General features: G+C 39.6%; 1 protein-coding gene and 1 non-coding gene across 2 annotated transcripts in view; both read right to left on the bottom strand.

Moving 5' to 3' along the window:
• Positions 1-27,935, bottom strand: part of GPR149 (G protein-coupled receptor 149) — a 47,928-nt gene extending 19,993 nt beyond the window's left edge. Inside the window, exons 1-3 of the mRNA XM_006090331.3 lie at positions 26,922-27,935; positions 25,808-25,997; positions 22,926-23,380 (exon numbers count right to left, since the gene is read on the bottom strand). Of these exons, the coding sequence (XP_006090393.1) occupies positions 22,926-23,380; positions 25,808-25,997; positions 26,922-27,935 (1,659 nt within the window). The remainder of the gene's footprint in view (positions 1-22,925; positions 23,381-25,807; positions 25,998-26,921) is intronic.
• TRNAH-AUG lies at positions 17,067-17,138 on the bottom strand. Its single transcript has one exon. It is a non-coding gene; the product is annotated as a tRNA-His (tRNA).

Here is a 27,935-nt window from a genome sequence, read left to right as displayed (position 1 = left end):
TTTTATGGTTGGGTCACAACATGAGGAACTGTATTTAAAGGGCCAGAAGGTTGAGAACCACTGATCTAAATGAATCAAAATGATACCAAAATTGCCTATTTTGCTGCCCTACTTCTTGTATCATTCTCCAAACAGTAAGAAATCTTCCAACAAGGTTATTCTGCTAAAAACCAGAAAATTTATTTTTCACAATAGGGAGTTAATATGCTAGTATTTCTCTGTTGGTTTTCAAGTTTCCTTATAACTCTGGCATTATTATTATAAAGTAGGAAATTTTTTAAAACTTAGTATTTGAAAGAAAAAGAGGACAGGCCTTTGGGTCCACTGTATTTTGAGATTTATCAGTGAGGCCAAACAAGAGGGAGTGGGGAGGAGGAGTTGAATCTCAGCACTATGTGTCTCCATTTGGGTAAGACGAGATAGTTAGCATAGCATTTCAGTCACATAGCTAAGACCCAGCTACATCAGGAAGTGGCGTTCTCCAGTCAACACCAGGGACCAGATGTAGCAGAGCTCAGCCAGGGGTGGGTGGTATAGGAAACACACAGAAATTCTGAAAGGCTGACCATTGGTTTAGGACAGTGATGGCGAACCTATGACACGCATGTCAGAGGTGACACACGAACTCTTTTTTTGGTTGATTTTTCTGTGTTAAATGGCATTTAAATATATAAAGTAAATATCAAAAATAAAAGTCTTTGTTTTACTATGGTTGCAAATATCAAAAAAATTCTATATGTGACACGGCACCAGAGTTAAGGTTTTTCAAAATGCTGACACACCGAGCTCAAAAGGTTTGCCATCACTGGTATAGATCAGTCCATGGAAGCACAGACACAGCACCCATCTGGCTCTAGATCCCTTCACCAAAAGTCATTTTGCAGAAAGCCAATTTATTAAAAGATCAATTTTTCACGAGACCATTTGATCAAATTTACTATTTATAAAAACCTCATGCAAAAAAATAGTCCTTTTGAATATATTCAATTAATACATTTTTCTCTAGCTGTATTTTAAATAATGTTCAATTTAGTAAATGCTGAGGGTCATAAGGTTCATTAGTTCATTGATGGATTCATAAAAGGAGTATTCAAATTTAATATATTCAAGAAGAATATATTCCTGATGATATCCAAGTAAAACTTGAATATTCTTGAACATATCCTCTATAAGGATATATCCAAATTTATTTAATATATTTAAAAAGAATGTTTCTTAAAACAAATTGTTGTTATATTGATACAGTTATTAAACTGAATGAATTAATCATTCAGAAATTGCTCCTTCAGGAAATTGATTGTTGTTGAATTGCTCTGTCTTCTACATGGACTCTGTAATTGGGTGGTAGGGTTAGGGCTGACAAAGAGTAGAAAATGCAGTTTAGATCATAGTGAGGGCAACCCAGGACACAGTGCCTGTGCCCGGTATCTGGTGCCAGTTTTCAGGAAAGGGGCTGCTATAATAAGCCTGAATGAATGGAGACACTGGGCCTGAGGCTACTTATTTATAGCCTACTGAAGCCAAATTGCTCTGAAAATAAATAGTGAGGCTGGATCTGCAGAAGATGAAATGAGTTGACTCAGCTGTGGGAGAACTGGGGAACGTGTAAGCTCTGAAAATAAGCACGGGGCTGGAACAGGCCACATTTAAACCCTCTCAGACCACATACTATCATCTCTGCTTCCTTTAAGTCACGGGTAGTCCCAAGACAGGAGACCATTCAAGTAGGGTTTGGCTGAGGCTGTGAGTACCTACTTCTCTCCTTGAAAGGAAGTGCCATTTTCAATTATTTTGTTTCCGTCTCTGGTAGTGAATATGGTATTGGGCACACTGAAAGGTTACACGTGCTTGTTGACTGGATATAGTTATATGATGACTCTGGAAAACTTTTGTCAAGTCACTTATGGCCTTTCTCATGACAAAGTTCCAATTTATACTCAGTATGGCAAATTCCCCAGTAATCAGAGTCGTATATTCATTCCACAGGCATATGCTTGAGAAACAGAGGTGCTACAGTCATACCTTGACCATTGAGGAGGAAAGAAAATAAACACATAATAAGAAATACCAACCGACGCAATGATATAGTTTAGGCCACGGACGCCTAAAAGTTGGGTTTACATAACTGGGGTAGAGAAAACCCTAATGCTTTGGAGAGAGAAGCTTTTTGAAGTCAGATTTCGGGACACTGCAGTGTGTGGAGGAATTACAGACCACAGTATCTTAAGGCTGGAAAAGACCTGAAGGTTATTTAGTCCCAAACTTTGTTTTTCTTAAATGTCTCATTTTTCAGATGAGAAAACAAAGGCAAAAGCCTGATTAGTGTCACATAGTTGGTTCCAGAGCCAGAGCTAGAGTCCAGATTCTTCCCAGCCACAAGAAAATTATCCAAGGTTCTGGGGCTTATATGCCTTTATGTATAATTACACCTCTGTGTCAGGGTAGAGCTAACTTACTTAGATGGTTGGGATTCCATTACCAGGATGACTACTCTTTTTAGCTACCTAATAACGATAGAATAGTTATTAGTACTTATAGGCAGAAAAGGAGGGTACGTGGGTCACTGCTGACTCTTCTTCACCTTCTTTCCTACCAACCTCTCTTATGGACTCCCCTGCAATGGACATGTAAATAAACAACCTCAAATGCATATTATTTGCTTTGTAAGTATGGTTGTGTGCATGCCTGTGCTTTGAAAAATACTATTTCTTAAGAGGATATGAGTGTGTTTCTTAAAGGATACATGTGTATAGTGCATATCTGAGCTGATGGGTTGTATATGGGCAAGTCTGTGTCTGGGGACTTGGTGTTTAGATGTTGTTAGGTAGAGAAGTTAATGGCTGAAAAGAAACTTGGAGTATGCTTGCTATAGGAAAAGGAAAGGATAATGACTTTGCAGGTTATTCCAATCTCTGGGGACTCTTTGGAGATCGAAAATCCAGAGAAGGCATTTCTGTGTTTTGTTCTAGTGTTGAGTACTAGGAAGCTTACAACTCAGAAGAGGAACTCTTACCATAAGCATGATACCCTTGGGTGCTAACTCATAAAATTTCAGTAAGTCAACCATTTGTCCTCTTTCTGTGACTGCCTAGTCCTCTAATAGCTGCTGGGGGGGAGTGAGTAGGGAGAGAAGAAAGGTAAAAGAGAACCTGGAGTCTGACACTGGGTAGAATCTTGACCAGACTGCTCACCAGCTGGGTGATTTTAGGGGAGCTCCTTTATGTTTCTTTACTTACCATCAAGTCTTCACATGGACTATACCCTTAGGAACTGTTTGAGGGATGGTCATAAATATAAAGCTCTCCAATGCAGTAACTTCCACAAATTTCTATAACTTCCTGACTTTTTGGTGCAGATAAGGGGAATGACTAATGGCTTATAACAAATATTAGTTGGATGAATACATGTATATTTAATGAATAATATTTGAAAGATGCTTCATACTTTTAGTTTATTTCACCCCAATACCCTGTGAGATGAGTATTTTTATTCCCTTCCAGTTGAGGAACTTGAGGGTCAAAAAAGGATGAATTATAGTTGTAGATCAGTAGAAAATTCCAGAGACCAACAGTTACAACTTATACAACTGTGAAGAGGTAGACATCATTTCTGAAGACCCAAGAATACATGTCTGCCTTTGTCCTGACAAGTTCCCACCAAAAAGATTCAGGCCTGACCTCAAGGAAACACTCAATGGAGGAAGGAGTGTGGTGCTGTCTCAGGATGGGACTCCTGATCATAGGAACAGACATTTTAAAAGATATCAGGAATCCACAGTTGAGCTGTTTTCATCTCCCTGACTGCACAGGGAGGCCCTTTGAGGTGTAAACCAGTTCCCTAAGGCAACATTTGTCAGGCCCTTAGGAGAGACCACCTGTCACTCTTTAATTCCACCTAGGGCTTGCCTTAAAGAAACTGTACTTTCTATTGGACAAGAAATCCCTGTGAAAGATATTGCCGAAAACAACACAGGATCAGGTACAAAAAAGAAACAATTTAATCCTCATGGAGCTTACACTAAGATTTGGTTGTCTAAAAGTATTAATTTATAATTGTTCTTGCAAGGGCATTTATAATTAATAAAATTAGGAATGTCTGAAGAGGAGAGTCAGTGTTTTAAAAATATTATAATAATGTATATATTTCCCTTGTGTTCATCTGGGATTAATTAACTTTTCTCTTTTGGAAAAAAGGTTGAAGTATATTTTTGTTTTCTTTTTCCCTTTGAAAGAAATATCCAAGAGAATTTCAGGATTATGTGCATTGCATGTTAAATTTTACTTGGGGTGGTAAGCACACAATACAATATACAGATGATGTATTGTAGAACCGTATACCTGAAACCTACATAATTTTATTAACCAATGTCACCCCAATAAATTCAGTTAAAAATGTTAATGTGTAACTGAATATATATAAACAATACTTATCACTGCAATTTTTGAACAGAAATTTTATACCAAAATGAAATGAGGAAAGTTCCTGGCCTCTTTATGCCTCTGGGTGTTGGACTGTGCTCTCTTCCTCCCGCCCTTTCTGCAGGGTGAACTATTATTCCTTTTAAGGCTCACAGTGAAAGCTGTGATGATTTCAGTTCTCACTCCGGCAGAATCAGCTGTGCCTGTAGCACTTTTGCACAAACCGTAGTAATCAATTATCTTGAGATACTGTCATTGTCTCTGCCCTCTCACTCTTCCTGATCTTTGAGTTTCTGGAGGCAAGGGCTGTCTTTTTGCCTTTGAATATTAATACCTAAACCCTCAGTGAATGTTTGAGTGAATAATAGAGGCCCAATCAAAAGTACCCTCACATTCTCCCCATACTGCCTGAGGTCGAGATACAGTGACCTAACAAACTCAAACCTGACTGGACCCAAGCACAGGTCAGATCTCATGAGTCCTTCAGTTTCTGTAGAGTAGGAATCAGTGAGCCTAAATTATTTTTCCAGTTCAATCATCTACTATCTCTGGATGTTTCATTTCATTTCAGAAAGCTGTACCTTCTTCTCCATTGTGGGAATGGTGGAGTACAAATGAGCTCCCATCTGAAGAACCAGGGTTTCTTATGAGAGAGTACATTATCATCATCACACCAGGCAAGCCTCGGCACTCTCCAAAGTGCTGAAAAATCTATCCTGAGAAGAAAGAAACAGCCTGGAAATATGTGCTGTTCTCTATTATTAAACAGAACACATCCTGCGAACCCCTATGCTTTCACTAGAAAAATGAAGTGAAGGACAAGACAGTGAGAAAAATAAGCCTGAGCATGGTTTGTGTGGAGGACCACTGATTTTTGTAACTCGCCTTAAGGCACAGAAGTATTTAAAGCAGTAGTTCTCAACCTTCCAGCCCTTTAAATACAGTTCCTCATGTTGTGACCCAACCATAAAATTATTTTCGTTGCTACTTCATAACTGTAATGTTGCTACTGTTATGAATCGTAATGTAAATATCTGATATGCAGGATGGTCTTAGGTGACCCCTGTGAAAGGGTTGTTCTACCCCCAAAGGGGTCGCGACCCACAGGTTGAGAACCATTGAATAGTGATTTTTTTTTTTTTGCCTACTTTGATTTGGATGGAGGAAAGCATACTGATGTGTGAACCATTTGGAAACATAGCCCTTATTCCCTCCCCAGCAAGGTCTGTGGAGCTGGCCGGCAGATCATAACCTATTACTTACCATTCCCTGACTCTCTTCTATCTGACTCTATTGCCCACAACTTGACTTCAGTCCATCCGTGTGGGTTGGAGGTTGACTACACTAGCACAGAACTGTGTCGTTTTATGGCCCAGATGGGGGAAGAACAGAATCCTTACTGATGAATTGACTGCTATTAGGAAAACCAGGATCACTGTTAAGCTAAACACTTCACAAATGTAAACACATAAAGTAGAGAAATCACTTTGTTCATATGAGGGCACTCCCTGGTGAGTGGAAGTGGGAGTTAATGCAGGAGAGGAGGAAGAACAAATGGATTTCATCTGAGTTCCAAGAAGATACAACCACTTGCAGGAAAATCTGATAGTGGTTGATGCCCAGATGATTTATTCATTTATCATTATGAAATATTAAGTTCACATCAGGCACCACACAAGACTGGGAAATATAAAGATTAAAAAAGATTCAATCATAATCTAGTGGAGATAGCAGACACATAATTACAAAAACTTATAACTGAAAACAGGGTAGAGAGAGAGATGCATTTTAAAAGGTATAAAGGAAAAAATGATCACTTATGCTGGGGATAGAGTGCATCCAAACTTACCCAAATCACCTGGGAAATGGGTTCAAATCATCTTTGGAAATGACCTTGCTTATCCCCCTAAGGAGAGATGAGCAAGGGAGACACTAGGCCTGCTGGGATCATTATACTTGTATGTATATCAATAATGTTCTTTCATCTGGTGACTTGTGCTACAGTGGGATGCTTAAAAATGTTTCTGTCTATAATTAAGTTAACTTTACTATTCTTTGCTTCAAAGTCTTCCTAAATCTAAAACTTACTGTAACTCTTATTGGGCAGTACTCATATAAATTAAACATTGTATAGTTTGATAGGGTATCATATTCAGATGTTTAAAAATCAAAATTATATCTGGAGGTAATTATATCCACCCACCTGAACCAGAGAGGGAGATAAGTAAAAAAAAAAATGAGAATGATCTATCAGTTCCTTCTTACTTTAAAGAATATAGCTTTTAAAAAGATTACTAAACATTGAACTAAATGATATGGAATATTGATTTCATTTCATTTTACTTATTTCTTAAAGCAAATGAAATCATCTTCCATGACTGTCTAGAGAGAAGATAAGATTAAGCAATAAATGTGAAAGTTCTTTATACATGGTTAAGTGCTATACAAATAATAACTGTGCTAATGATTAAAATACCCTTTTTCCTTCTGATAAAAACATTTTCAAACTTTAAATGGAAAGAATCTTTATTCTTTGAAATAAAGACTCACTGGAGAAGAAAGTTTATGAGGCTCATAGAGTTGTATCCATTTCATCAATCTCTGATATTTTTCTTGCTAATTTTTATGACCTTTAATTCTAAACTAAAAAATAGACCATTTAGAATGGTTATTTCTATTTGTATCTGAATTGAAACCATTATTGTCTCCCAATATACACAGTTGAAAACAGGAAGCTTTGAGTGTAATCTAAAAAAGAAAAGAAAGACAACATTGATACATCATGGGGAAATGAAGTAAGCAGACTATAATTACTAAAATTGAAATTTGGCTTAAATGGAAAGTTCAAAAGCCCAACTATTTCTGTGTATGCTCATGGATCTTAAATAATTAAAAGTGGCCATTACTCATCTCAAGCAATACCATTTGTTCAGTGATGCTCACAGTTATTACCGCTTGATTGAGTTGGCAGGCAGAAGAATGGGTTGTCATCCCTGCTTAGTTTTCACTGTTTGTTTAGATTAACTCTATGATGACAGAATGTCTGTTCTGTTAACTGCTCGATCTACCACTAGCACCAAGCATAGTGCCTGGCATCTATACATTCAAAGAATAGCTGCTGAATGCTGAATGAATGAATGAATGAATGACATAATAGTCTTAAGTGTAGTATGTTATACATTATACACTGAAATAAGTATTTGATATGCATTATTTTATCTAATCTTCACAATATCACTTTTGTTATTTTCCTATGTTTTCAATGAGGATACAAGGGCACAAAAAAGTGAAGGCAAGACTGAACTCCAGCCTGCCTGTTTCTGAGAGGAGAGGCTGGTTCTTCAGGGGGGTGAAATACAAAACACAAGGTTATTTTCTAAAATTCTTAAAAGATTTTTCTCTTTTATTTTTATAACTGCTTAAAATGGTGACCTATCATAAATTGGTGACTTGTTAGTAAGTGGTATTAATTCACTCTTGTTGTTTTTTCAAAACTGTTCTGGTTTTGCAGATGGTGTCAGTGAACTGAATTTAGACTGCTAAATCATGGCTTAATATATAGGAAAGATGGCTCTGGGATAGAGATATAGTCACGAAGGCAGAATCTGTGTTTGCCTAGAGGCAAGATAATATTTTCCAGTGACTCTGCTTGGAGGTATATTTAACTCTAAGGTAGATAGTTTACCATATTTTTGCCTTGCTTTGTTAACACTTTCATCTCATAGAGAGTACAAGAGGCAATAGGGAACAATTTCTTATAATCTAATTAGAGGCCCAGTGGACAGATTTATTCACCGGTGGGGTCCCTTGGCCTGTGGGGGTCAACCCCGACAAATTGCCGGTTTCAGCCAACATCCCCTGAGGGGTCCCAGATTGTGAGAGGGCGCAGGCTAGGCCAAGGGACCCCACCGGTGTACGGGGCCTCTAGTATGCATATAAGATCTTTGGTTAATCTCTTCCCGCCCTTCCCCTTCCCCCCTTCCCTCTGAGATTCATCAGTCTGTTTTATGTTTCCATGCCTGTGCATTGAGCGTCTACCCCTTGGTGGTCAGTGCACATCATAGCTACCAGTTGAACAGTCGTTCGGTCACTTAGGCTTTTATATATAGAGATTCTGACCAATATGGGAAAATAATTGGCAAAGTAGGAAGAGTTGGACACATAAGGAGACAGATAACTATTCCTAGAATCCATGCTGTCTGGAAGGGAAAGCTTGGACAGAGTAAACTGTATACCTTTAAATTTTCAGAAGGCAACTTTGAAAAACAACAACAAACCAGATATGAATGTCAAAACTATAATTCTGGCCCTAGCTGGTTTGGCTTAGTGCAGTAATGGTGAACCTATGACACGCGTGTCAGAGGTGACACGCGAACTCATTTTTGACACGCGAACTCATTTTTTTGGTTGATTTTTCTTTGTTAAATGGCATTTAAATATATAAAATAAATATCAAAAATATGAATCTTTGTTTTACTATGGTTGCAAAGATAAAAAAAATTTCTATATGTGACACGGCACCAGAGTTAAGTTAGGGTTTTTCAAAATGCTGACATGTCGAGCTCAAAAGGTTCGCCATCACTGACTTAGTGGATAGAGCATCAGCCTGCAGTCTGAAGGGTCCCCGGTTTGATTTCAGTCAAGGGCACGTGCCTGGGTTGCAGGCTTGATCCCCAGTAGGGGGCGTGCAGGAGGCAGCCAATCAATGATTCTTTCTCATCATTGATGTTTCTATCTCTCTCTCCCTTTCCCTTCCTCTGAAATCAGTAAAAAACAAAAGAACTATAATTCTGTCTATATAACTGTAAGTGATGAAGTTATAGAAGAAAAAAGTATATTCTATACTTCAGTATAGGTTAGGTCTGTCTTAAGGGGGACCTGTAGAACAAATGACTCATTGCCAAAGATGGAATGATTGGCATTTTGAAGGCTAAATTAAGAAAATGATCTGTGGCTTATAAAAATCGTAAGGGCATCAAAGAGGGCTTTTGGAAACATGTTCAGATCAGAAGATCAAAGAAAGGGATAGGCCCACTGATTGCAGTGAACACCATTAAGTCAAGAGATGATGCAGAAAAGCAGATATCCTCGTTCTAATTTCCTATTTGTGCTTTGTAAAGGAATTTTAGAATATAGAAAGACCTCATATAACTCAACACCAAGCAAATACCAGTTAAAAATGGGCAGAGGACCTGAATAGACACTTCTCCTAAGAAGACATACAAATGGCCAACATATATATGAAAAGTTGTTCAACTTTATTAGCTATTAGGGACATGTAAATAGAAAATACAATGAGATACCACCTCACACCTATTAGAATGGTGTTGTTATCAACAAGATAATTAATAAAAGTGTTGGAGAAGTTGTGGAGAAAAAAGCACCCTCATTCACTGCTGGTGGGAATGTAAACTATGGAAAACAGTATGATGACTCCTCAAAAAACGAAGAATGGAGTTACCATTTGACCCAGCAACCCTTCTTCTGAGTATCTACATGAAAATTTTGAAAACTTTTATTCACAAAGATATATGTACCCCTATGTTCATTGCAGTATTATTCACAATGGCCAAGATTTTAAAACAACTGAAATGTCCTTCAATAGATGATTAGATAAAGAAGATGTGGTACAAATATACAATGGAATATTACTCAGCAATAAGAAAAGATGAAATACTGCCATTTGTGACAACATAGGTGGATCTTGAGAATATCATGCTAAGTGAAATAAGCCAGATAGAAAAAGTTAAGAACCATATGATTTCACTCATAAGTGGGATATAAAACAAAAAGCAACAAATAAACAAACAAGAAAAGCAAACAAACAAAAACTCATAGACACAGACAGTAGTATGGTGGTTACCAGACAGAAGGGTGGTGGTGGAAGGTATTAAAGGGCAAAGGGGGTCAGATATATGGTGATGGGAGAAGATTTGACTCTGGGTGGTGGTCACACAATACAATATACAGATGATGTATCATAGAATTGTATACTTGAAACATATAATCTTATTAACCAATGTAATTCCCATAAATTTAATAAAAAATAAAGAAAACATTTGTGAGGACAAAGGAAGTACAACTTAAAACAAGAAACAATAGGAGAGAACCTTGCTACTGCAAAAGAGTTCAAGATTTCTCTTTCAGAAGAGTTGCACTCAAAAGTTACTAGGAAAAGTTGCTGTATACACACTGTTGATGACCTTTAAGCTAATGGGAAATTGAACACTGAATATGTGCAAATGTTACTCATTTTTCAAATGAGAAGAAGAAAAATCAATACACTAGACAAGTGATATTTACATCTATTCCTGGAAAGTTTCTAAGATCTGATGAAAATTTGAGAGCCAAGAAAAGAAGTTATAAGATGATGACACAGTTTAAGTTTACTAAGACCATGTCTAATTAGACCAATTCCTTTCTTCCTCATGGCTGCTGGACTTATCAATCTATATCCTCTGTGATATAAAAGTACATTCTCTATATTCTGTCTGCCCTTTTCTCACTGAGGTGCAGCTCTCAGTGAAAGTACACCTTTTTTATTTACTTTTTGTTGTTGTTAATCCTCACAAGAGGATATTTTTCCATTGACTTTTAGAGAGAGTGGAAGGGAAGGGGAGAGACAGAGAGAGAGAAACATCGATGTGAGAGAGACACATCCATTGGTTGCTTCCCGCATTCACCCCAACCAGAGTGGGGGATCAAGCCTGCAACCGAGGTACGTGCCCTTGACTGGAATCGAACCCAAACCCTTCAGTCTTCAGGTTGATGTTCTATTCACTGAGCCAAACTGGCTAGGGTGAAAGTACACCTTTTAGGAGGTATCCTTGAAAGTCTAATTCCTACACGACTGTGAAGGCAGGGAGCATATATCTTTATATCCATATTGTTTCTATGAATAGTATTTATGGACTAAACTAATTAACAGCAGATAAAAGAAATGCATTAGAAAAGTTGTATTAGTATTTCATTAAAGCATGTCATAATATCCTAATGACATCCATATGAACAAGAGGGAGGAACATATATTGATTGCAAGGGCAACTAAAGAGATTAATAACTCTTAGAACCAAAATATTAAAGTGTTTTTAAGTAAACCAAAATGAACAAGGGGAATTGTTTCTAGTAGTATGCAGCAGGCCTGTCTTTGGCCCTGTCTTGCTACACATTTTTAACCAACAGTTAGATAAAAATACGGAGGGTGACTTATTAAACCATGGGTAATACAAATTTGGAACGACAGTATACAAGTTAGGTCTTAGAAAGAATCAGCATCCAAAACCATTTTCAGTAGCATTAGAACAAGCTGTTGAAAGTAATAGAAGAGTGGACTAAATGGAACAAGAGAAACTGAACAGAGATATAATTGAGTCCAAAGAATAGACTACAAATGTACCAAATGGATAAGCAGCAGCATGAACAAAGGCCTTAACGGTGATAGTGGATGTTAAACACTATCACCAGCAGTGCGATATGGCTGCTAAGTGAATGTGATCTTAAGATGCATTAAGAGAAGTATGGTTCATAGAGTGAAGGAAGAAAGACAAGTTTTGTGCATGGTATTCTATTATAAAAATACTAGAGGCTCAGTGCACAAAATTCATGCATTGGGGGGGGGGGTCCCTCAACCCAGCCTGTGCCCTCTCGCAGTTCAGGAGCCGTCAGATGGACATCCTTAGTGCTGCAACGGAGGCGGGAGAGGTTCCTGCCACTGTTGATGCACTTGCCAGCCGTGAGCCCGGCTTCTGGCTGAGCGGCGCTCCCCCTGTGGGAGCCCACTGACCACCAGGGGGCAGCTCCTACATTGAGCGTCTGCCCCCTGGTGGTCAGTGCGCATCATAGCGACCGGTCGTTCTGCCATTTGGTTGATTTGCAAAGTAGCCTTTTATTATATAGAATTTAACAATTTATCCATTCTAATAATGGACTTTTATTTATCCTTAAATGTTGGGGCTATTACAAATAGAGCTTCCAGAAACATAAACATGTTATAGGGTAGCACTGTCCATTAGAACTGCAATGCTAGAAATGCTTTCTATTTGTGCTGTCCAACACAGTAGCCACTGGCCACATTTGGATATTGAGCATTATGTTGTGAGTCATGCAATTACAGAACTGAATTTTAATTTTAAAAAATCTTAAATTAATTTAAATTTAAAGAGCTATGTGTGAATAGTGGCTACTGTATTGGATAATGCAGTTCTAAGGTATATACCCGAGAATGGAATTTCTGGGACATGAACCATGTATTTATATAACTTTTATAGCTATTGCAAAACTGTTTTCCAAAGTGTTTTTAAGAATTTACTCAACCAGTAGTTTGTGAATTTCTATTGTTCCGCATTCTCATCAATTCTTGGCATTGTCAGACTGTTTAGTTTTGGCTATTCTTTGGGTACACAGTGGTCTCATATTGCTATTTTAATTGAGATTTCCAGATGGCTAATGATGTGGTGTTTCTTTCTGTATGTTTACAGATATTTATATTTCCTTTTATGTGAAATACTAGTTTAAATCTTTTGCTTATATACTGTCAGGTATCTGTCATTTTCTTATTGATCTATTGGTGTTCTTTATAAATTAAATATTCTAAATAGAAGTCCTTTGTTGGTTATATATTTTGCAAGTATCCACACACAAAGATTTAAAAATATTGATACCCCAATCTTATTCCAGACCAATTAAATCAGAATTTCTGTGGGTGGGGTGGGGGCATATTTAAAGGTTCCCTGGGTGATATTAATTGTCCTATGTGAGGTGAATAGAATAGAAATTAGTGTAAGTAATGATTTTCTAGCCACAAACTATCCTTTGAAGCAGTTATGGTAATGGATATGTGGACTGTCTCTGGAATCAGATTGCCTGAGTTTGCTCCCAGGCTCTGTTCATGATAGACTTTAGGCTTAACTTTTCTGTGTTCCAGTATTTTTTCATTTGTAAAACTGGGTAATAATATCTGTCAGATAGTCCTTGTGAATACTAAATGAGCAATTATATGTAAAGTGCTTAGACCTATATATGACACATAGCAGATGCTCAGTAAGTGTCTGTGTTATTTGGTGATAATAGAACTCTGTACTATTTTTAAAACTGTTTTGTAAATCTAAAATAAGTTCACAATAAAGTTTTTAAAATGTAGTGAGTTTTGCCCTACCCAATTTTTCTCAGCATTGGCCTATGGACTGAAGGATCCCTGGTCCAATTTTGGTCAAGGGCAAATGCCCTGGTTGTGGGCTCGATCCCCAGTGGGGGGCGTGCAGTAGGCAGCCAATTAATGATTCTCATCATTGATGTTTCAATCTCTCTCTCCCTTCCTCTCTAAAATCAATGTGTGTGTGTGTGTGTGTGTGTGTGTGTGTGTGTGTGTGTGTGTGTATAAAGTATGAAGTGAGCCTGCTTTTAAAAAATAAATTGAGTTTCCAGGCACTTGAGGACACATAAGGAATAATCTAGCCACTCAATAAGAGGTTGTAGAAAGGATTCAAGCCCGATGGGGTGGTTCCAATACATAGCCTTTAAGGTTTTTTTAAACCATGAGTTTTTTGTTTTTAACAGAATTCTTAGTTTAAAAGGTGAATTATAGGATTCCACACAAACTTTGATCTAAGACTAATCCCCTTGGATTTATAGAAAGTGAACAATAAGATAGCTCAGTTTTACTTCATTTGAGCAAAGATGCATACTGTGAGGATCACAAAATGTGTTATGAAATATTTGAATTAGTTTATTCATTTCCCTTCATTTTAAATACTTGTGAACAAATTTACACTCATAGATGTTTTCAGCCATACTCAAAATAGTTATTCTAAACTATACCATATATTAGAACACGGGGCTTGAACAATTTAAATCAGGTGAAAATTATACTCTGAAGTGGAGAAAAACATTTCAAACAAAACATGCAATATGATCCATTTTTGTCAAAATTATAAGAAAGAGCTTAGAATTTTATTAGATAAAATGTAAACAGTGGTTAGCTCTGGATGGTTGCAAGTGGGTGTTTTTCTTTGCTTATCAGCAATTTCTAAATTTTCTATAATAATTATATAACTGTATAATCATAAAACAATCCAGATTATAAATGATTATTTTTAAAAGCAGTGTAACAAATTTTCAGATATCTGAACAGTGGAGTAATGAATGAAATACTCCAGACAAATGAACATAACCAGATATAAAACATCTGTACTCCTGACAGTCATTTGTGTTAGGATGACTGCCTTGAAGCTACAGATCTGATAGGTGAATTTTTCTCCAATCTTCACTTTAATTAAAAATGTTGAAAGATATTCAGCAAATAAGTGAAGCATTTGCAATTGTTAAGCTAACAATGTCAGAGAAAACACTTAACATCTCAATGCCCAATTTAATTTTTTAATAGTTTCTTTTTTAAAATGTAAAGAGAATATACACTTTTTTTTGGGGGGGGGAGGGAGTAAAGAGATTATGTATTGGGGTATTTTTTCTAGTCTTATTTCACTTTATGCAGCATAGATTAGAGGGTAAATTTAGCCCTGCTCTTTATTTTTATTTTTTAAAATATATTTTATTGATTTTTTACAGAGAGGAAAGGAGAGTGATAGAGAATTAGAAACATCAATGATAGAGAAACATCGATCAGCTGCCTCCTGCACACCCCCTACTGGGGATGTGCCCACAATGATGGTACATGCCCTTGGACCGGAATTGAACCTGGGACCCTTCAGTCCGCAGGCCAATGCTCTATCCAATGAGCCAAACCAGTTAGGGCTAGCCCTGCTCTTTAAATTAATATCCATTTCCTAGTGATTAGACGCTAACACAGTACTTTTTAAATTTTAATGTGCATCCGAACCAACCCAGGGATTCTGATTCTGTAGGTCTGGTATGGGACTGTGATATAGTACCAGAGTCACCTGTGGGTTTGTTAGAAATGCAGAATCTTGGACCCTACCTTAAATCTACTCAATTACAATCTACATTTGAACATCCCCATTTGACTTACTTGCATATTGATCTTAAGAACCTAATATAGTCTTATTCTACTTTCAGTTTCTACAGTTTTCTATGAAAATTTCTTAAATAAATAATCCTATATAATAAAAGCCTAATATGCAAATCGACGGAATGGCAAAGTGACCAGTGGAACAACTGGTCTCTGTGACATGCATTGACCACCAGGGGGCAGACGCTCAATGCAGGAGCTTCCCCCAGCCCGCAGGCCCCAGGCCAGCCAAAGGCAGGTGCCAGTCGGGGGCCCCTGATCGCCCCACTGGTCACCGTGCAGAGGGAGGCAACTGGTGGCGGTGGCAGGAGGTGGGGCCCTGATAGCCCCGCCAGTCGCCCCACAGATTATCCCTGATTGTTGGCCTGGCCTAGGGACCCTACATGTGCATGAATGTTATGCACCTGGCCTCTAGTAATATTATAAAGATTATAGAAATCAATATTAGCAAATAATGCAACTTGTAAAACTATTCTTAGATAAAGTATTTTTCTTAACATAAAATTTCTTTGATTCTTAGGTGACTTTAAAGTTACTGCTTGTTGGTTTATTCTACCTAATGCCAAGTGGTTTGTGTAGCTAATCAAATGCAAGCACTTCCCCTGCTTATACTCATTTGAGAAGGTTTGTTTCAGAACTGTTTTTCTATATTCTACTGACATAGTGGAGAGCCTTTCACCAAGTGCTATAATGATAGAATTATCAGTGTGATTAAGTGGCATAGTTACCTCATATCTTTGTTTCTAATTTATAATAAATAAATGAGTTTCTAGAGCTTTAAGACAACATGTTAAAAGAAAAGAAAATGAAATCCATGGGAAATTTGTTGAACTTCGTATTAAAAGAGAAAATTATAGTGATCACCCACAAGCCTCTAAATTATTTTATAAATCCAATTTTCTTTATTCACAGATGACAAGTCTTTGGGGTTCTGGAAAATCATTATTTCATTTGAGGTACATTCATACCACATTAAAACTATAACAGAAGAACTCTGACATTTCTGACTATTTTTCTGACTATAATGAAAATTAATTGTGAACTGCTTAGGATTCTACACTATAGGGTTCCAAAAGGAAGTGATTATGTGGCTAAGCTTAACAATGAATTTCAGTCTTACACACACTTTAAAGAGCAGGGCTAGCCCTACTCTGATAAAGTTTATTGGATTACATTTAAAATTAACCCTGCTAATGCCATTCTAATACTATCTTCTTTACACCTTAACCTTGATCTGACACTCACTCCCATGAGGATTTCCAACAAAATGTACTGAGAATTTGTTTACTAACACAAACTCTAATAAAATAACCAATGTGTATTGTAAAGGAAGGCTTACTAAATGTATTTTAAATCAAACCTGATTTTTTTAAAGCCTGAGAACAAAGAACTCACACTATTTTATGTCAGTACCATTAGAGAGGAGCTGATAAATTGAGCCTACATAATTGAAAGCACAACAATAGAAAAATAAAAAGAGATAGTATTTTCATAGAGTTGCTGCAGTGTCTGCTACAGTTTATTTTTTTAAATAGATTTTTATTTGATTTCAGAGAGGAAGGGAGAGGGAGAGAGAGAGAGAAACATCAGTGATGAGAGAAAATCACTGATCAGCTACCTCCTGCACGCCCCCAACTGGGAATTGAGCTCACAACCCAGGCATATGCCCTGACCAGGAATCGAACCAGGGACCTCCTGGTTCATAGCTTGACACTCAACCACTGAGCCATGCAGGCAGGGCCCCTCTGCTACAGTTTAATATATCACTATGAGATACATAAGTTAACATAGCTTTCCGAGCAAAGAAGGTCTTGGAAGAAAAGGATGAAATGAAAGTGCTTTCCAAGTCACCATCTATTCCCAGGAAATATTTGCTGCTGAAGAATAGAGTAAGACTTTACACCTGGCTTTTGTCATAGAAAAAGTTCTCATAAGCTTTTCAATCCTAAATATATTTTATAATGTTAACCTTAAATTCCATAATCAATTTTGCAAAGGTAAAGTCATATCAATAACATTAGCCTGTGGCCTAAGGATTCCTTACTATTGTTTTAAAAATTTATGATAGTATTTCAATTAATTTCAATTAGTCTCTGAAAATGTAAATTTTACCTTTCCTAAATATCCTATTATCTATTTTACCACTAGTAATTTTTTTACAGCCATGATTTTAGATCAGTTTCCTTAATTACTTGCTCTTCACAAATGTTAAAATATTAATATTTAGTAAGCAAATTTTTATAGTTCAAAGATATCTGGATTGATCAAAGTTTTGTGCTTTCCATACAATTTTATTTTTTGATTTACAAGAGGTTTGTGGTAAAGAGGAGACCAAGATGGCGGCGTAGGTAAATACCGGAGACCGCTGCCGCATACAACCATTTCAAAAATACAACTAAAAGACGGAACGGACATCACCCAGAACCACAGGAAGGCTGGCTGAAGAGAGACTCTACAACTAGAAGGAAAGAGAACAGCAAACCGAGGCTCAGAGGAGGCGCAGTGTGGAAAATACAAAGGTACTGAGGTGCGAAAGCGGGCTGGTGGCTGAGGGCGCGGTTGTCGTTTTCGGTCGGGAGTGAGTTTCAGACTCTGGGCTCTAGATCTGGGCGAGTCTCTAGGGATTCAGACTCAGACGGGAGAAGCGGGATTATCCGGCATCAGTTGGAACCTGAGGGCAGCTTTCTCTCCGAGGTTTGCAGCGGCTGCCGGGGTTCTGAGAAGCAGAGCCTCTGGGAACGGGACTGAGAGCGGCCATAGCTGCTCCCTCCCCCCGCCCTGTTGATCCCGCCCCGCCCAAGCCCTGCGCACAGCCATTTGCCGATCGCCTCAGGCAAAGGCTGGATTAGCGCCTTTCCAGAGGACTGAAGTTTTCCACACAGCTGATTCTCACACCCAGTCGGCCTGGTGGTCAAATCTCTCTAGTATTAACTACAACAATTAAGGCTTAACTAGAACAAGACTGCGCACAAAGACCACAAGGGGGTGCACCAAGAAAGCATAAAAGTTGCAGAGACAAAAAAACATGACAGAAATGGAGGATATGGAGCTAAGAATCGCAATTTTGAGGGCTTGCTATAAACTTGAGCAGAGCCTCACGAAAACTAATGAGACCCTCGATGCTACGATAAAGAAATTAGAAAGTAAGCATACACGGACTGAAATAAAGAATATTATACCCAATAGCAGACCAGAGGAGCACAAGAATCAAACCAAAGATTCGACAAAAAACACCCAACTGGAAAAGCAAAATGAAAAAAGAATCCGAAAGTGTGAAGATAGTGTAAGGAGCCTCTGGGACAGCTTCAAGCGCACTAATATCAGAATAATAGGGGTGCCAGAAGATGAGAGACAGCAAGATATTGAAAACCTATTTGAAGAAATAATGGCAGAAAACTTCCCCCACCTGGTGAAAGAAATGGACTTACAGGTCCAAGAAGCGCAGAGAACCCCAAACAAAAGGAATCCAAAGAGGACCACACCAAGACACATCATCATTAAAATGCCAAGAGCAAAAGACAAAGAGAGAATCTTAAAAGCAGCAAGAGAAAGAGACTCAATTACCTACAAGGGAATACCCATACGACTGTCAGCTGATTTCTCAACAGAAACTTTGCAGGCCAGAAGGGAATGGCAAGAAATATTCAAAGTACTGAATACCAAGAACCTACAACCAAGATTACTTTATCCAGCAAAGCTATCATTCAGAATTGAAGGTCAGATAAAGAGCTTCACAGATAAGGAAAAGCTAAAGGACTTCATCACCACTAAACCAGTATTATACGAAATGCTGAAAGGTTTCCTTTAAGAAGAGGAAGAAGAAAAAGGTAAAGATACAAATTGTGAACAATAAACATGCATCTATCAACAAGTGAATCTAAGAATCAAGTGAATAAATAATCCGATGTACAGAATGAACTGGTGATTACAATGAATCAGGGACATAGAAGGGGAATGGACTGACTATTCTTGGGGGGGGGGAAGGGGAATGGGAGATGCGGGAAGAGAATGGACAAAAATCGTGCACCTATGGATGAGGACAGTGGGTGGGGAGTGAGGGCGGAGGGTGGGGCGGGAACTGGGAGAAGGGGAGTTATGGGAAAAAAAGAGGAACAAATGTAATCAGAACAATAAAGATTTAATTTAAAAAAATAAATAAATAAATAAAGGAGAAAAAAAAAGAGGTTTGTGGTAAGTTGTGTTTCTTCATTCTCTTAAGACTATATACATTGATATGTAAAGTGTCTAATCCTTTCATATTTATAAGTGTAGTTATTTGATTATAATCTCTGACCTGCAGCCAAGACTTTTAAATTGTTATGTTTTAGATGATAATAGCCAATGTTGTAAGAAAATACATAAGAAAATAGAGTTGAGTGGAAGAAATTATGTTGAGTGGAAGAAAAGGAAGTCCCAGAAGACTAGGTACAGTATGATACCATCTTTAGAAAGCTCAAAATAAGCAAAACTAAACAATATATTGGGCTAGAATTATGTTCATTTATTATGTTCATTTATGCTAAGACAATAAAACAAAAAAAATGATGAGGAAGATTCAAGATAGCTGTAATGCCTAAGGGGTGTGCATGAGGATGGGATGGGGCAGTGGCACATAAGTAGTTGCAAGTTATTGGGATGCGCGTGCGCGTGCACACACACACACACACACACACACACACACCAGGAGGTTTAGATTATTTAGGAGCAAATTGATGCTGAAATAATAGGAATTCAGGGTACCATATTATTCTAAAAATACTGAGCATTGTGTCCTGTCAATAATACACTTTTCACTGTATTTCTTAACGTATGGAAAATATTTGGTGAGATATCAAATCACTAAACTATGAATAATTATCCTATCTAATAATAGACAAACATGGTAATTGACCATACCTTCACTACACCTCCCATGGGCTAATCAGCACGGTATGCAAATTAACCACCAATGAAGATGGCGGCTAATTTGCATACTGCAGGAGGGGCCAGCAGCGCACGACGCTGCCCGTGGGACCCGGGCCTCAGACCCCTGACCCGGCGAGGTGGGGCCGGTAGCGCCCGACGCTGCCCGGGGGATCCGGGCCTTGGATCCATGACCTGGCGAGGGAGCAAAGCGGGGGAGAAGGAAGAGAGCCCAGATGGCAGAGAAGGGAGGGAGCCGAGGGCTAAGTGGCGAAGGGAGGGAGTGAGGCAGCGGAGAAGGGAGTGAAGCCCACCTTGGTGGGCTTTGCTCCCTTCTCTGCTTCGCTGCAATCTCAGGAAGCCCTATTCTTGCAGGAATAGGCCCGAGGAAGCCCTATTCTTGCAGGAATCTTCCTGCAACAGGCCTCTAGTTTTTAATAATATAGTTTCTTTTATTAACCAATTTTTAAAATGTGATGTCAGAGTAAGATTAGTAGTTTTAATTAATCAATAAGGATAAAAGAAACATAAAAAGAGAAAAGAAATCTCAGATTATTCTGCTCATATTCACAGTTGCTGTTATATAGTCCAATAATGAAGGCATTATTTCTAGCAGATATTTGTAGAGCTATGCTTTTGATTCCAGTGACTGGGAGCAATTGGGCTTCGATTTCTATCAAATCATGTAGGAAAATACTTCTCTTCCTCGTAAATAGTGTGGAAAGCAATAATAAATTTAATTACTAGATATGAGACTTTGGAGGAAAGAATAATCTCATATTAATATAACATTACAAATTTCAGTAAAATAAGAAGTTTCTTTCATTATTCTAGGCAGGTTGGAATCTAGGAGAGAAGGGGATGAAATTAATGTATAAATTCTTTCACTTTTATAAAACACTAGAGGTCCGATGCATGAAATTTGTACAAGAGTAGGCCTTCCTTCCCCCGGCTGCCAGCACCAGCTTCCCTCTGGCACCCAGGACCTGGTCTTCCCTCACAGTCCCAGCTTTGTCTGGAAGGTCATCTGGAAGGATGTCTGATCTAATTAGCATATTATGCTTTTATTATTATACTAGTGGCCCAGTGCACGAAATTCGTGCATGGGGGGGTGTTTGTCCCTCAGCCCGGCCTGCACCCCTCCAATCAAGGACCCCTCAGGGGATGTCCAACTGCCGGTTTAGGCCCGACATCCGTCTTGCAATCCGGGACAGCTGGCTCCTAACCGCTCACCTGCCTGCCTTCCTGATTGCACCTAACCACTCTGCCTGCTGGCCTGGTCGCCCCCAACTGCCACCCATGCTGGCCTGATCGCCCCCAACTGCCCCCCACGCCAGCCTGCTTGCCCCTAACTTCCCCCCCACCGGCCTGATTGCCTCCAACTGCCCCCCACTACAAGCCTGCTCACCCCCAACTGCCCCCCCCCCACCAGCCTGCTTGCCTCCAACTGCCCTCCCCTCCTGGCCTGATTGCCCCTAACCACCTCTGCCTCGGTCCGCCACCATGGCTTTGTCTGGAAGGACGTCCAGAAGGTCTCCTGGAAGGTTTCCCAGTCTAATTAGCATATTACTCTTTTATTAGTATAGATAGAGGCCTGGTGCACGAAATTCGTGCATGGGGGGATGTCCCTCAGCCTAGCCTGCACCCTCTTCAATCTGGGACCCCTAGGGGGATGTCTGACTGCTGGTTTAGGCTAACTGCCTATGCCTGCCGGCCTGATCGCCCCTACCTTCCCCCCCTGCCAGCCTGATCACCCCTACCTTGCCCGCCCTGCCGGCCTGATCACCCCGGCCTATGCCACAGTCTGGCCTCTCTCTGCAGGAGGTGACCTGGCGGATCAGGGGAAGGCGCCGCCCCTATTACCCCACTGCTGCTGCCACTGCCAGCCTGAGCCTGGGCCCTTCACAGCCACGCCTTGGCCCTTCGAAGCTGCCCACAGCTGCCTGAGCCTCGGCCCTCGCAGCCGCTGTGGCTTTGTCCAGAGGAATGTCCAGAAGGTTGTCTGGAAGACATCCGCCCTAATTAGCATGTTACCCTTTTATTAGTATAGATATTATAAAACCTTTCTTTCATCCTTAAAGGGATAGACATTCAGCAGGGCTTGCAAAGACTCACTTGTGTGTATTCTGGAATAGTTCTTTATTTCATTGCTAAGGAGAACTAGAGGGACTAGTTCTAGCAAGATTAAGATGTAACCTGTCTAGAATAGTTGCAGCAGGACTATCCTTCTCACCACTAGTTGTATAAATATTTGCCTTTATATTTAAAAAAGGAAACTTCTCTTGGTGTCAAATACTTTTTGGGTGAAGGAATAATAAAACCTACAAGTTAACTAATTTGAAACAAGTTCTGAGGGTCTAGTCTGAATTTAAGTAGCTTGCTTGCCCTACAATTCTCAAATAATCTATTAACTCTTTTAATCCCCAAATATATATATTTTTTGAATGAAAATGTAAGGTCCTTTTAAAGATACCTTGAAATAAAGTTTAGTATTATGGAAATTAATTGAGGCAAGTGTAATTAGACTTGGACTTGATTGAATAGAATACGCAACTGAGAATTTTTTTTATGCCTGTCATATTTGTTCTCTAATTTCACAGGAAGAATAATCTTTACTGTACCTGACGAGGAGTTCTTTCTGATTTACTCCTACACCATTCCCAGTCTGAAAGGTCTGGTTTCTGATTCTCCTCATGAGAAAGTCTTCTTTCTGGCCCTTCCAAAAAGGTGGTTTCTTCATAGTGAATATCACCTCTTTTTTCATAGAGCAGTGGGTCAACACCCTTCTCATTGTGGGAATCCTGTTTAGCCTCTGTAATATCAGTATTCGTATACTTGTTAATGCCTTTAAGTGTGGAGCTGTCCAGGGAGGGTGTAGTGCTGATTTCCACTTTTATGGCACTGAAGATATTAGGAGTGTCTCTCTGAGAATCTTTTGGAGTTTTGCATTCATAGTTCATGAGATTGTGATAGGATATAGAATTTCCATCATCACCATAGTAGTCTTCATGTGCTATTTTATAAATTCCATAACTTTGTTCAAATGATAGATTGAATTCAAAGCAGTTTCTCTTGGCTAAATAAAAACAAAAACAAAATTCCATGGTTAGGAAAGTAGATACAAACAATAGTTGAATATACATAGTAAATAAAATTAGGAAAGTGCATTCAACCTCATTACTATGAATTTAAAAACTATCTTCATTTACTTCTTGTCAATTATGCAAAGCAATTATGCCTCACAAATTCAAGTCATTTTTTCACTCCGTGCCTAATGTTTCTCTCTTGCACAATGAGAGGCTTGAAATACATCCAATTCCAAGAACCCAGTAGTCTTTAAATCAGTTTTATGTATCAAAAATTTAACTATTAATTAGAAAACTCTCATAATGTCTCAGATGTGCTGTCTTTAAGTTAGGGACAGTGCATTAATTATGAAATGTAACCATTAAAAACTCTTCTTGTTAGTGACTGTCCTTAACATTAAGGTAAATACTGACTGAGTTAACTAATATATGTAATAGGTTATAACAATATAAAAGAGTTAACAGGGCTTGACTAATAACTAACAAGTAACTTAGACTATTAGAATATAGTCAGGATCTTTTGAAGTCTATACTACACTTAAGAAAAGGAAATATAATGTATCTATTCTGAAAAGCAAAACTCTGAAAAGCATGATTAACTCTAGTCTTTTGTTTTAATCATAACTTGCTAATTACAATGTACACATATGTAATTATATCAATTTATAAAAATAATTCTTCAGAGAAATATGTCACCAGATACTCTGATTTTGTCCACAATTAAAGCTTAAAATCTGATTGTGATATAAAATATTTTAACTACTTAATTTAAAAAGAACACATATCATGCAAACAAAATGAGTCTGAAAGCCATATCCAATGCATATGTCTACCACCGGAGACTGTTAAAACCTTTTTTTTTTAACATTTTTGTTTTGAGACATAATACAGGTGACTGCTGGAGAGAGTTGTTATTTCTGTAGAGTATTTTTATTCCTGACGTTTATCATCAGGTTGCAAGTCTCAGTTTCCATTCAGTGAAGCTGAGATGTGGAATTATATTTCCACCTGCATAATGAACCTGTGGTAAGTATGAGTTAGGGAAAAAATCCTTTCTTGTTTCTGGAGTTCACTGATAAAGATTTAAAGGGGGGATCTTAGTTTGTTGAGGAGAAAAAGCTTAAATGTGAAATCGGAGTCACACTCCCAAGAATCAAGGTACTGTAATTGATCAAGCCCCTGCATACTTGAGGACAGACCATCTTTGGGGTTTTCTGTAGTGTCGTCCTAGCAAAAGGAAAATTTATGCAGAATCCTCAGACAGTGAAAATATATCATTTTTATTCAAAGAATGCCCCTTGGATCATAAGAAATGAATAGAGTCATTTGAACTATAAGTATTTTAAACTAATATTTCTCACATTTTATTTTAGAATCCATGCCTCTTTCTGTATGCCTACATATTTCAGGGCCTTCCCTGAATTTTAAAATAAATACAAACAAGAGCAAGATACAGAAAACTATGATTTTGATCTTGAAAAGCATGGTTTTTATTTCAAACATGAAATTTTAATGTTATTATTGATTCTGCTAGTTTGCCCTACGCTCTTCTATCTCGGCCGTATCAGATAGAATACTCCGTAGACCATTTGCAGTGATGTCTGTTGCATTGCTTTACTTTTCAGCTCTGATACAGGTGCTCTTTACTTCTTAAAAGGACTGTCCTGAACCACTTAACTAAGACTTTTCATTTTCACTGGCACTAGACTCTTTTCACAACTTTAAATACTACAAGAAGCTGGTTCATTAATTTAGTGGCAAGAGGTTAACATTTGATAGACTGTTAGAATTTATCGACTTGTTAATGCTTTTTATATGCTTTGTCCTTTTTTTAAAAAAAAACTCAGGTATTTGGTGGGGATTTTGTTTTGTGTTTTTCTAAAAGCAGAGGCATACACTTAAATTTTGTTTTGGAACTGTTTTCAGGCATTTATTCTTACTCTAAAAACTCTCCTAAACCCTGGAAGAATACAAGCAGCAAATAATGAAAATGCTCTTCTGTACTGTTCCATTAAATAATAATGGGCGATAATATAATGAATCTTTAACTCTTTAGAGAGTTTATCTCTTTTCAGATGCAGGCTTCTTAATGTAGACTTGGGAGATGAATTTATTTCCTACTCTGGGCTAAGAGCTATGGTGGACCTGATGCCCAAGAGCCCTCGTTGAATTTACCTGAAATTATTATTCAATGTATAAGCACTTCACAGCGTTGTTTTAAACCCACTCACTTAAAACTTCCTTCCAGCACTGTGCCAAGAATTGTTTCACATTATAATTTCTTTCCTCTATTTTCCATTTACATTTGTCCTTGGACTCTTCGCCCCCTACTTGGGTGGGCAAGTTTCTCAATAGACCACTTTTCTGTATTTGACTGTATGCTATTGCTCCCAACCGCCGCACTGAGGAGGACTTACTTTTTCCCCCATCGGATGCCACTGCATATGCATCCTGCTTGCAGTTGATGATGCAGCCACAGGGCAGGTGGGTCCAGCGTTTGGACAAGACAAACACGGGGGTTACAGTGGTGGCCAGCAGGGTTAGTAGGAAGCTGAGTGACTCGAAGGGAAGGCTCTGAAAGCCCATGTGCTGGACCACCATGTGGATCTGCAAAGGAGAGAGCTTCAGACATATCCCAGCATCACACTTTCACTTCCCCAGACCTTTCCCCCAAGCATGCTGTCCCAGACTCCTTTTCCTGGCCCCTTCCCTGCCAGAGAGAGTTCTGCCTCTGGGCTGGCACCCCTAGTGGTGGTCTCCTGGGATCTCAGATGCTCCTGACAGAACAGGACTTTGGGGGTTTACACTCCTGAGTGTCTGATCTTGCCTGCTGCCAGCTCAAGTCTCCACCAAGGAAGCACAGTCCACAATGGGGAACTGGGGGTGCTACTGGGAAAACAGGAAAGTGTCTGTGAAACCTGAACCTGGTCCCCCAGATGGCCCTTGGTTACTTCCCTGGGATGTCACCTCTGTGCAGGCCAGCTGTCATAGCAGGGTGCTGCCCTGGTACTTCTCACCTGGGATCCCTCTGAAGGCTTGAACAAAAGCCTGTTTAGTCCCTTCGCTTCTCTCTCTACTTCTGATTGAGCCTCTCCTGCTGGGATGGGCGTTTCCTCCTAACCAGGCTGGAATGGAGTGGAGAGAATGGAATAACAACAGAAGATGGGGGAGAAACAACAACACATCTCTTTTTTATAACGGCCTCCTTTTCTGAATACTCCCAGGGATTGCTATGAGAGAAATGAACACCCTTGGCCACGACAGATCTTGGAAAACTCAGTATCCAATGCCCCAAAGCTCTCCTCGCCCCCTCCCCAATTTTAATGTTGAAAGAAGCATTTGGTATCAAGGCTTCTCTGCGGATCAGCGCTGCCCTTCAACTGCCTTCCTACAAGCGCATCTCTAAAACCGCGAGAGGTACATTTGGAAGCGGACTCTCGGTGATTCCCCAAACCAGGGGCGCCCGGTCCCAACACGCACTCACGCTGTCTGGCACACACACCCGCGCGCTGCGAGCAACTGCACTTTTACCATCATGGGAAGCCAAAGGATGACTTTGGTCAGCGCCAGGATCAAAGAGAAGCGCTTCTGCGCTGTGCTCACGCTGAAGCTCCTGGTGCCATAGAGAGTCCCCGGGTCCTCACGCCTGCAGGCTCCAGCCCCAGCAGCTGCGCTGCGCCCTGGCCCGCGCTCCTGCTCCACCCTCCCGGGCGGCCCCGGCCCCAACACGGCGTCTGAGTTCGGGGAGCATCCCGCAAAGCGACGCAGGGCAGGGCCCAGAGCATCCTCTGGGCACAGGGAAAGCACTCTCTCCCCAGTTGGAGGGGTCCCGGGGGTGGACGTTCCGCGGGAAATCTCCTGGTAGTGAGCATGGAGTCTCAGCGGCTCCTCTGAGCACAGCAGCTGGTGAATGAGCGGGACCGAGAGGCCGGCGAGCAGTCCGAAGGCTGAAGTGTACACCGCGAAGAGCAGCAGCACGTAGGAGCTGGAGCAGTCCGCCAGGCAGCCCCAGGGCGTGCGCACGAAGGCGCCCCAGCCGCACAGTGGGAGCGCGGAGAGCAGCAGGCTGGCTGCCCACACCATCAGGGCCACGCCGAGCACCTGACTGGATCTTCTGGAGGCTGCCTGGCTCCCTACAGTCCTGTGCATCGTGTAAAAGTTGTATGAGACTAGGAGAGTCGCCTTCAAGTTGCTCGAGAGGCCCTGGCACAAATAGAGTAAGGCAGAGGTGGTGCACAGAGACTGGAAGTAGTCAAAGACCTCGTTTGGCCACTGCAAAAACATGAAGATGGTCACCGACAGGACGCTCAGGAGATCATCCCCACACCAGGACGCCACGAGCATGGACACAACAGTTCTGTTCTGCGTTTTCAGCAGGGAAACTAGTGAATAGATGCTGCCTGCCAGGGCTGCGAGAGTCAGGAAGCACGTCAGGCAAAAAAGGTAGACGTTCAGAGTTCCTGGTGGATTTAAAAGATCTGTCGAATTATGATTCTCTTTCCATAGACTAGAGTCATTTGTTAAGTTATTGAGAAATACGGACAT

The sequence above is a fragment of the Myotis lucifugus genome, unplaced genomic scaffold, assembly GCF_000147115.1.
Source record: "Myotis lucifugus unplaced genomic scaffold, Myoluc2.0 scaffold_70, whole genome shotgun sequence".
Classification (NCBI taxonomy): domain Eukaryota; kingdom Metazoa; phylum Chordata; class Mammalia; order Chiroptera; family Vespertilionidae; genus Myotis; species Myotis lucifugus.
The sequence above is the reverse complement of the archived record's forward strand: the minus strand, read 5'-3'. Positions and strand labels throughout refer to the sequence as shown.